Source organism: Atta colombica, unplaced genomic scaffold (genome assembly GCF_001594045.1).
Source record: "Atta colombica isolate Treedump-2 unplaced genomic scaffold, Acol1.0 scaffold15, whole genome shotgun sequence".
Classification (NCBI taxonomy): Eukaryota; Metazoa; Arthropoda; class Insecta; order Hymenoptera; family Formicidae; genus Atta; species Atta colombica.
This window is the reverse complement of record NW_017259239.1, coordinates 588,353-600,355: the sequence shown is the minus strand read 5'-3', so window position 1 is coordinate 600,355 and position 12,003 is coordinate 588,353. Positions and strand designations below refer to the sequence as shown.

Sequence of the window (12,003 nt, the reverse complement as noted above, 5' to 3'; positions counted from 1 at the left end):
CTTGAAATTAATTAGTCCTTATTTTATCTTTAACTGACTTATACAGGAATAAAACATCTATTTACAAAACGACATATTAATTAAAAATCATCGTTTATTTCTCAATATGTGCAATCACTGCGAATGTGGAATGTTAGATATATATATATATATGTGTGTGTGTGTGTGTGTGTGTGTGTGTGTGTGTGTGTGTGTGTGTGTGTGTGTGTGTGTGTGTGTGTGTGTGTGTGTGTGTATATATGTTTGAGACTTTCATTCTCTTACATCTCTATCACTTTGATTCTTTCAGTCGTAGTTGTTCCGATTTCTCACCGTTTTTTCTATCAAACTTTGATTTCATAATTTATTCAAGTATTCCCGAAATCTTTCTCTCGTCGCCTTTTGTCACGATTTAGCAACACGAATGTCTTCTACGATAGATTGTCAATGGTTACGGTCATTCTGCTAGTCGTTTCATCCTGACTCTCAATCTACTAGTCGATACTTCGAGTAATCTTTCTTAGAGATGTCGATACTTATGCAGAATTATTAACTCTTCACACACTAGACATCTGCTTCTTATTTCAGAAATTACGTAAGTGGTTTATGCCGATGTAAATTCGTGAGAGACATTTTACTTGATAAAAGATCCTACATAATCCTACATAAATTCAATAGTGATATTCAACCGCGACAAATAATTCACATCGTTTCTCAAAATCGTTAATGTGAAATATGACATCATTTCTCTCAATTAAAATCTTTGTCATATTTTAAAATAAACGGATTTTTAAAAATTGACAAATTACAAAGCCAATTTATTTATAACAAAAAAAGGCTGAATTATCGCGCTGAATTGCACGGAAATTTGTCTAGCTTGAACGTCGATCAGGTTTTTCATTGGATTATATAAATGAATCGGGCCGGAGATAATTCGTTCGGATTAAAAATAAGAGCGTTTCCTCAATGCTGTGCAAATTGGACCGAACATCCTATTGGTCCATCTAGGCTCTGAACATTTGCCAGTGCCAGCTGTTTGATCCATAATGGTTTATCTATTTAGTTAACGTATTTACCTACCTGGATCAAAACGAGAATTTTCATCGCCCTCATGGTATCGATTTTCATGATTGATTCACGAGAGAGAAGAAAGCCTTCTCTTCCCTCCAATATCAAGGATTGGTATTGGAAGTTGAGTCATGAAACATTAAAAATATGTAAATACATAGTATATATCCTGATAAATGCGGTTTAGGACATTTGTCCTAATCATTATCACTATTTTTCAGAGTCCTATTTTACACTGCTAATAAGAAATTTTGATAAATTGAATCAATCATACAATCTTCCAGATTGTAGCATAAAATAATGTAATAATAAGCAATGTGCAAACATATTTGTTCACTATCCTTTTTGACCCCTAAATTTCTGCTGTGATAAATTTAATAACTCGCGAGACCGTTTCAACGCTGAAGGGTTAAGGAGGAATGAAATCATATGAGAGTGAAGATCATAAGAGCAAGAGAAAGGAGAAGACATGGATTGATCTCGACCTCTCTCACTTCGTTGGATCGTGATTTGATGTCTGTTGAGGGAACGTGCTAAATCGCGCGCGAGGATACCTTAAGAACTACTTTTGGCCAGAAACGCGCCCTGTTGCAACGAATATCTACCGGGATGTAAATGTTCGAGACGGTGGAGCTTGGCGGTAATGTAAATAGGAAGGTGTGTCGCTCGAGTCGAGAATAACTGAGACTTAATTAATGCGCTGATAATGCGAAACCATGCTCGATGTCTCCCCTGCCAGACGGTCCCCTTTCCATGCGGGAGAAAGGAATGCCGCGACAATTTTGGCGTACCGTTGGGAATAATCCTTAATGTATAAAGAGGCAAGAGATGTTTATGTATGGCATTAATTTATAGACATTCATGCAAAATTAGAATCTCATAATAGAAAGTAAGCTAGAAATTAAAAATTTATGATTCCATATTTGTAACATTAAATAACTTTTCCAACATAAATAATTGTTCATTTTTTTGTAAATTTTTTTTTTTAAATTAATTTCAATGTCCAAAGTAACAGTTAATGCTTTTTCTTTTTATAGCAATCGAAAAATTTGACTCGCTGTTGCGTGCATATTTTTATTATGACAGCTAAAAAAAAAAGAGAGCGCATCGATAATAACAATTGAAATTTATAAATATCAAATTTGTTCTACCGATGGACTACAAAAGCATCGCGAATCAAATTTAATTTGCAAAACAATTTTTTCTGTTGCAGAACATATAAGTTCTGTTATATATAAAATAAACACTGACATATTTTTAATTAAATAATAAACGACGAACGTACAAACGTATTATTTTTTTATACGTGCAAACTCATTTATTTCGCTTTCCAGGCGAAATATAGAATTCTTAAATAGATAATAGCACTATATATTTACTTGATAAGTTTCCGTACACACAGTGCACCATGTATTTGTACCATGCTCGCTAACGTGTAATTTTCGAAGGTTATCATATGCATTAAATAGCACCTCTGGTCAGTAGCGCGTATTGCGTACTTCTCTAGATTATCAATAATGCACAATAGCATTCTAATAATGTAACAGAGACGTCGAAGGGCGATCGATTTCCACAATAACTTGGAAATGCAAAATTTTTCAATGTCATTTTTATTTTTCGAATTTTTCTGTACACAGTGCTAGAAATTTCCAGTCATCGTAATTTTTCCATTTACATATATTTGTACGATATGCCATCGAGCACTAGAAAATGGAGATATTGAGCATGGTTTTAATCGAAAGATATTTCCGTAGCAACGATATTTCACGATAATAAAACTATCGTGCAGAGTACCGTTAATCAAGCGATAAAAAGTGATGGGATCCATTAAGAGATCCCTCATTTCCTAACGTCAATGATCAACCCTCTCGGATCTTGTGTCAATTGGGATCTAAAACGATCAAGCTTAAAATGAAGAGTTTGATAGGTCGAACGGGTTGACATTAACCAATGTTAACTAGCCATCAATCACTTGCCTCCGCCAATTTTACTCATGCATCGTGCATGCGGAGACCGTGCCCGATCAAAACGCCGCGATGAGATCAATTAACTCTCAGTTACCCGGATCGTGGCGCGTAACGCAAAACGCATCTTTATCGTTGTTGTCGCGTTATCTCGCAGACGAGCGAGACGCTCCTAGAACTAGAGATGGGCAAATTCGAATTCGAGTCGAATCTTTTTTAAATAAACGAGAAAATAAATTTTTTAATTTATAAGTATTACCAAAAAAATAAACATTATAACAAATATGTATTAAAAAGGCCTTCTGAAAAATAAGATTTCTTTTTAATACATTTTGTTATATAATGTTTATTTTTTAATATATCTATAAATGGAAAATTATTTATTTTTTAAATATAATTTTTTCTTCTTTAATGTAAATTCAATTGTTTTAATGTAAATTCAAAAAAATCTGATTCGAATTCGATTCCTTTTTGAATCCAGAAGATCTGAATCTGATTCAATTCGACGATTTGATTTGACGTAAGAACTTTAAATACAATTCGATTCAAATATATTATCAAAGATTCGATTCGATTCAATTCGATCTTATAAATAGTTGATTCGCCCACCCTCTCTATCTAAATCGAGACCTGCTGCTCGTCGCAACGGTGCACGAAGCCGTGTTGCTGCTGCTGTAGTTGTTGCTGCTGCTGTTGCTGCAGTTGCTGCTGTCATCCGCTATTTTGTTCGGGTAGCAGTATGCTGACCGATTTGCGATTCGCTGTGGAAACAGCGTGATGGCCATCGTTCGTTGCGGCCAGGGCAGACGTCGGTTGTGGCCGATGGGACGGTGCGACCACGCGCACTTCCGGCCTAGGTGAAGCTTCTCTCAAAGGGCTACCAACGCCTACCAATTCCTCGGGATTCGTCGCCAGTACTGCCGATGGTCTGCAACGACCACAAAAAAAAATCATTCGCCTCATGAATGCGCGTATGTTCGCTTCGATCATGTAACCCATTAATTCATACTCTCTAAAATTTGGAATAGAATCTAATTCTAAAGAATAACAAAGAGTGATAATTAAGTTGAAGTCTCCATTGAGAAAGTCATTTTTTTTAAGAGTGAGATTTCACTCTTTAAAATTAGATTCTACTCCAAAGATTTTAAAGAATAAGACGAATGTATTTCATACATTTTTAGGGTTGCCATAAATTCCTCATCCTAAAATCTTATCTATAACTTTTCCTGATTTGAAAATAAAATTTCATAATTTTCCTTAATGTTTTCAATATCTTGAAATTTTTTTTAATTTCGTATTAATTTGAAAACCGTCAAATATTTTGTTAAATGAACAATTTAACACAGCAATGTAAATTACTATATTAAAAGAAAGGATTGATTGCTGCAGCAATTTAGATGGTATCGCATAGCATTTTTAATTGGCTGTACCAGCCAATTTTTAGTTGCGTTAATCTATCCGCAATATCAATATATGATTTCGATAAATTAATGTAACGAAAAATGATATATTTTACCATCTAAATTTTTGCAACAGCCAATCTTTTCTTTCAGTGTATTATAACTGTTAAGTTAGTAGTATTATAAAATTATGTAGATGTAATGTACGCACATTAAACTTCTTTTGAAGCTAAAAATTTTAATTTTCCAGAAAATTTTACAAAATTCTCTAACTTTTTTCTGCTTTTTCTATTTTCAATTGATATTTTTCTGATATTTTTCTGATTTCCAATTTTGTGATAATCCTAATTTTTAAGTTAGCTCAATGGATAACTTAATCTGGATAACTTAATCTTTTCTTTGCGTTTATTTGCTTTTAACATTTTTCAATTTGTATAATATTATATATTGTATAATATTATATATTAGATGTACAACTTTGCTTTCGTCGTTTTTTTTCCGAAATTCGAACTTTATTGTAAAAAACTGGTTATACATTTATGATTCAAAGTATTGTCTAGCGCTGGCCACTACTTTCTCCCATCTTTCGGGTAGCGTACGAATCCCGTGTCGAAAAAACTGGTCATCTTTTGAGGCTATTCATGAATCGATCCAATTTTTTACTTCTTCATAAGACCGGAAGTGCTGGTCAGCCAGGCTGACCATTGATCGAAACAAGTGATAGTCAGAGGGAGCAACGTTTGGAGAATATGGCGGGTGGGGGCTTCCCATTTCAACGTTTTCAAGTATGTCTTGACCACTTTCGCAACGTGGGGTCAAGCATTGTCATGCTGCAAAATCACTTTATCGTGTCTCTCGTTGTATTGCGGCCGTTTGTCTTTCAATGCTCAGCTCAAACGCATCAATTGTGTTCGATACCGATCACCTGTGATTGTTTCAGTCGGTTTTAACAGTTCATAATACATTACGCCGAGCTGGTTTCACCAAATACAGAGCATGATCTTGGACGTCAAAATCACCGTTCTTGAAGCGTTGAAATTACTCACGACATGTTCTTTCATTAATAGCGGCCTCACCATAAGTATTTGAGAGCATTCGATGAGTCTCAGCCGCAGATTTCTTCATATTGAAGCAAAAAATTAAAACCTCCCGCAAGTGACGAGAATTTGGCTCGTAAACTGACATTTTCAATCGAGAATAACTTTATGATACAGATACAAATCGACTAATGTTTCTATGGGATTATGTTGACAGATGCCCAAGTTTATTGTATGACGTCTATGATCTATTTATTTCGACCACCACTTACCGCTAAAGCCATCTATAGGAAAACGGCGGAAGCAAAGTTGTACACCTAATATATATAATGTTGATGATTTAATTTATTTCTTTTATAATTGCAAATTTAGTCTTTTTAAAAGAAGAAATAATAATTGATGATTTTCTAAAAGGGCCTATTCAAAATTAACTCGCGAATTAAACATTTCCCTCTCTTTATCGTCTCATTGAGACAGAGAACAAAAGAAATAGTTTTACTCAGTGATTGACTGCTCTAATATTTATTTTTATTTTCTATGTGTTTCGACAATGGAAAAATGTTTAGTTTGCAAGCTAAATTTTGGATAAACTTATTCTGAAGTAATCTATGGATTGAGAATTAAAAGACAACGGTAAACAATTCATGCATTTTAATAAATGAAATTTGTTACTTTAATATTAATTAATAAATAAATGAGACTACTAAAACTTTTGTCAGAATTTGTCAATTTCGTATTTATTTATTGGATTATTATGTTAACTTAAATAAATAATTTCATTTTATCAATTTCAATTTACACTGATATTATAGACCATCTTGTTTTTTGCGGAGGTGCTTAATTTATTTCACAAAGTGCATCGCTATCGCTATTTATTTGACGTGTCAGAATCAAGTAAGATAAACGAAATGTTTACATACCTGTGCTGCGGGGGTGGCGTGGGTGTTCGCGATAGAGGGAAACTGGCGACTTCCCTCGTCACCGAAAGCGACCGGATCGAGCCGAATGTTTGGTCCGGCGATAAATTGGCCCCGACGCTTTGTACCATGCCGCTACTGGAACATGGACATCAGTTAATTGCCAATTAGGCTGTTCACGGAGAGTGCACGCCGCAGTGCTCTTCTGTCTTAACCCTTAAGTTCTCTCCGAATGTCTCCAAAAGTGACTCAACTCGACTTTGTTCTTACGTTTCGCGGAATACAAGTGAATCACTTATTCGAGGGGTTCTGACCAACAGTAGACTAACAAGGAAAGTTCAACGACCCATGAACTCAAATAGATTTGAAACTTCGCGCGGATATAGATTTTAGGGAACGAAGCGACCGAACCTTCAAAGAGATAAACCAATTCTCTTAAGTTTCTCCAATATCTTGGAAATCGTCTAAATTATTTCAATTAAACATTACAACTTTTTTAATAAGTATAAAACCTTTTTTAACAAGTATAAAAGTAGGATTTCAAACAGTCCTTGAAAAAAATTAATTTGTAATTTCTTGTTCTGAGTGTTCTAACTTGAAAAAGAACACTAGTATATGAAAGTATTCTAAAAAATCTTAAAAAAAACTGACGTTGTCAAATGCAATAAAGATAAGTAGAATGAGTAAGAAAAAAACTTGCGATATTTCAGTACGCTGTAATTTGTTCGAGTACGTCAGTCCTGGATTAAATATGCCTCATGATCGCGAGATGACGCATCGATTCTTTTTCTAATAGTTCTTAAGAAACTTTACACTTCGTTGCTCCGGGCAAGGTTCTACCGGATCGTTACGAAGACGTGATTAATATAATATACGCAAGATAATAATCATTCTCACACTTGTATACATGCACCAAAACGCGTTATTAAGTCCAACTTCGATCACACCTTCAATGACTGAGAAAAAGGATACATACTCCGATTTACGAGAAGAGAGAACTGACTCTTCTTTATATATTAAAACATGATTAACTTCCTGTCAGAGAGATAAAAAGAATTCGAGGAGATCTTTTATCGATATGAGGAAATATGTAATGGACGGATTCTGTGCTCTTCGTATAAACGAGAGATTCCAGACAGACTGTGTAAAAAAAAATCTGCAAAGATTGACATATAAAAATTCGCGAATATATGAAGGCTTACAACAGATATATCGCTTTCATATACGAGTCATCTCTCACACTCCTTTTGACTCTCGTCGCGCTGTTAACATTTGTCAAGTGACGAAAAGTGAATTTAAGAATGGAGCTGATCGATAACTTTGAAATGATACAGACTATAGACGTACCCCACGCATTCAATTTGTCTCTACATGCAAGGCATCTATGCCCTTCGTAAAAAGGACGCCTCGTTCTTGTCCCACGTGCTACTAAGAATCGCGATTATTTTAAGGATTAAAACGCTATCATGAGTTGGTATAAGTGACTTTTTCATGGAATTTCTCTAAACGTTACTAAAACATTGAGAAGATACATTGTTAGATATCAAAGGAACATTGAATATCTAATCCTTTGAGTTAAATAACATTTTATTATTTTTAACTTCTATGTATATCAAAATGTAAATCAATTTATTCTAAGTTATGTATTTTAATGTAACGTTATGAATTTAACAATGTACACGGAACTATATATTATCTATTGAAAAATATCGTGCTGAAGGCAGACTATCCTAAAAAAATATCCCATTCACACACACTTTCAGAAAAAAATATGTGTATCATATTGCTGACTAAATTGAAAGTTTGATTAATCTGTTCTTTATAATGTTTTTCGTTTTATAAAAATACTGTTTTTCTTTTTAATTTTCAACGTTAAATATTTCATACGCACATATTGTAAGATTTTCTGATCAAGATTCTTATGAAAGAATAAAGATATCTTTGTCAAAAAAAAAAAACACTTACACTCCACCAACTTCGTTTGACTCTTATAACCCTTTACTTTATCTTTTTGTCATGCTTTAAAATAATAGAGAAACAAAATTACAATATTGTATATTGTTTAAATATTGTTTAAATAAAAATCTATTTATAAAACTAAATAAATATAGAATTAAATATAAAATATTACTTCTTATTATATATTATATATATTTTATATATTTTATTTTAATTGCAAAAAACTATAGCTTATTAAGTTTCATTATTTAATACAAAAATTATTGATATGTATAAGTAATATTTTAACAAAACATTTTTTAATCAATTTTCTAAATTAATTTATGCAAATTTTTTATAACAAATGCATAAAGATAAAGTATATCATATAATACGCATAAAAATATTTATCAGCGTATACAGTGCTGACAAAACAAGTCTGCTTATCTCATTAATATAGATACGTATGAATAGCGTGTCTTGCTTTCGTGCCACGGGAATTCGCGAAACGATTATCGGACGACAGGAAATAGTTGATCAAAGTGGATGATTATCGATATTGCAGTAGAGGCTCTCTGATGCTTTAAGAGATGTTATGAATTATTCATTCGGATCCGACCGGGCATGTCGAAGTTATATCCGACAAACTCACTATTCCGCTCGCATTCGCTGAGTTCGCAAACTTTTCGATAAGATCGGTTTTCTCGCGAAAGGATATTGATGAGACGAAGGTCTTCTAGAAAGACTTCCGTCGATAACGAAAAAGAAAGTTTTTGTAAATGAAAAAGTTTAGTTGCTAGCAAATGCGGAGATTTACATTTTTACGAAAATTAAAATTCATTATTTATTTATCTATATATGTGTGGACGTATCTAATACATTTTGAGACTGAAAGTCTCATACAATTTTTTAAGAGGATTTAAAACATAATGATGAACAACACAAGTTTTATGTATGTATGTATATTGATAATTCTGAGTAAAATAGCTTCATTTATGCTTAATGACTGCGCAGTTAATGACGTCTTCTATATTGTATAAAAAGAAAGAGCTCTCTCTTGGGGTTTTCTTGTTTTTATTTCATTTATAATATAGTAATATAATCATTCTATTGTATACGAGTCAGCACCAACCATTTGTATAAAAAATTATAGCACGTTTATCTTGTATATTGCTTTGCATTATTTTTATGGCTTAATCTTGAGCAGAGTAAAATATTATATCTGCGTAGACCCTAGAATATTAAAAAAAAGATGAGAGAAAAAACTTCGTACATATTATTATGATAAATACTTTGTATATGACTAGAATGCTTGAAATATTGCTTCATACTTTACTTTGTGCATTTATATATACATATATAAAAAATTTGCAAGTATAGAAACATAATATCTTACAAAGTTTTCACAACAAAGTGATATTAAAAAGTTTCTGCTGAATCACTTTTACGATATATATCAAACTGGAATTACATTACAGCCGGAAATGACTGTAATTATTAAAACGAGTGCAGAGTCACAACTAAAAGTTAAAAACTCATTGATGTCTAAGAGCAAAATTACTAAAAACAAATAAATAAATTTTTAATAAGTTTTCTAGTTTATTGTTTCTAGCATTGATTAATGAGAGAAATAACATGGTATTATAACTTATACATGATATTATAACATACACACATACACATACATATATATACATATATAATGCATATATAACATGACGTATGAAATATAATGTCCGCAAATACATCTCCAGCTACTTCATTTTTCACAACGCTAATTGTTATTACATTGTGACACATGATAAAAAATGATTATATAAATAAAAAAGGAAGTTTTAATCATTATTCCTTCATCAATTATCGTGCGACATTACTCTAATATCAAATGCAAATTGTATTGCTATTGTCACTCTTTTGAGTGACAATATTTCAAAAAAAGCAATTAAATAAATATTACAGAAAAGCATTTCTTCACAAAGAATCCTGCACTAAGTAATTATATAGAAAATTGGAAACGAGTTAGTTTTCATATATAATATAATTTATAATTGAACAAACGATATAAATACAAAGTTGAATAATAATAGGTAATATTTGAATTATGATATGTCAAAAGCATAAAATTTGTACTCATGAAGCATTTTTAATAGTAATAACTTAAAAAATTGATTATTATCATAACTTTGTGTCTGTGACATCTCTTGTTCACTATTTTATAAGTTAAATATATATGAAAATTGATTATTTCATCAAGACCCAATTTTCCATTAATTAATGAGGAACTTTTTAATAACTTAAGAACAAGTTTAAGCAAATATACATTCTTTAAGTGCTTATGTAATATAACTGTGAATTTATTAAATACATATTTATTGATAGACTGATTGTCAAGAGCAATATGTAATAAATAAAAAAATGTCTTACAAAAATAATGTTTTTTTACCTAGTCATGATAATCATGAAAAAGTCATTTATTTCATCGGTCACGTATTTCTAGTTCTGACGAAAATAAAGGAATCAATATGACGACTGACGTATGCAGCAAGAAATTACAATCAGCAATGAATTAAAACGTATTATTGTCGGCTATGAACTTTCATGTGGCTTACATTACTGAGCTATGTTTGTCTCATAGCTGGATATAATGCTTGATAAAATATGTATTAAAACCTATTTTAAGTGAACATGGCCTTTACGCGAATGGCAACCGATGTCGCTGTTATGTCAAAAAATGGAACTTTGCAATCTTCTGCGAATTTACATAATTACAGAGAATCTTTGGTATCGCTAATTATTTCCTCTAATGTTTCTCTAGTAAAAAAACTTAATTCATATTTAGTTTCATTCACGAGAAAACAACGTAGAAAAATAACTGGTTCCGAGTTCGATAAAAGTTTAACTTAAAATTAATTTATAAAAAAAAAACACAGAGAAAATAATGACAGAATCGATAAATACACAATGTTTCTAAAATTTGATACTAAACTTCAATAACATGTCTTATTTTTACACTCATTGTCAGAATTAGTGACATTTATAGTGATTTATATTATCCGTTATAATAGTTTGAAATCCCTCGGTTTTATCAAGCATTGACATTAATAAATCAAATCTCGGTATTACGTATGTCATCGAAAGTGACACATAAAACGTATATTGTAACGTATGTCAGAGGATGAGCTATACTCACCTGACAGAGCCTGAAGTCACTAGGAAAGGCATGGGCGTCGGACACGGGCTCAAAGGCGAGCTGCTCACGGAGCTGCGAGTGCTGCTCAAAACGGAGTGTGGACATTGCGGCGGACCTACGTGCGGTCCTCCTCCCATACCGCTTCCGCCTTTGCTGGACGTGCGACTTTTCAGGCACGGGATCTTCGGCCATCCGTTTACATCCTTGCCAGATACCCCTGAAACAACACACATCTCATTGATTATTTTAGGAACACTAGCGACGAAAACAGATGCACTGATGATGAAACATCAGCAGTGAATTGTTTAATTAATTAATATCAATTTACATATATACTTCAAATTTTTTGAAAAATTCAAAGCAAACTTTTTGTTAAACACTGAAAAAGTTATGTTTCAACAGCATTATTTTAATTAAATAAAAATAATCTTGTTTATTTATAACAACAGTATTAATGAAATGAATAAAATTTTATTAAAACAAGAGCATAAGTATTTGTTTCATAAGTTA

At 32.2% G+C, this 12,003-nt stretch overlaps 1 protein-coding gene across 4 annotated transcripts in view; it reads right to left on the bottom strand.

The window, feature by feature from the left end:
• Positions 1-3,619: 3,619 nt before the first annotated feature.
• The window catches only part of LOC108685274, a 108,085-nt gene continuing 99,701 nt past the window's right edge, over positions 3,620-12,003 (bottom strand). For 3 of the 4 annotated variants that reach the window (XM_018189990.1, XM_018189992.1, XM_018189993.1), the window contains exons 4-6: positions 11,494-11,710; positions 6,369-6,503; positions 3,620-3,939 (exon numbers count right to left, since the gene is read on the bottom strand). In XM_018189990.1, coding sequence (XP_018045479.1) covers positions 3,723-3,939; positions 6,369-6,503; positions 11,494-11,710 — 569 coding nt within the window. In that variant the 3' untranslated portion in view covers positions 3,620-3,722. The remainder of the gene's footprint in view (positions 3,940-6,368; positions 6,504-11,493; positions 11,711-12,003) is intronic. The other variant, XM_018189991.1, reaches the window with a different exon arrangement.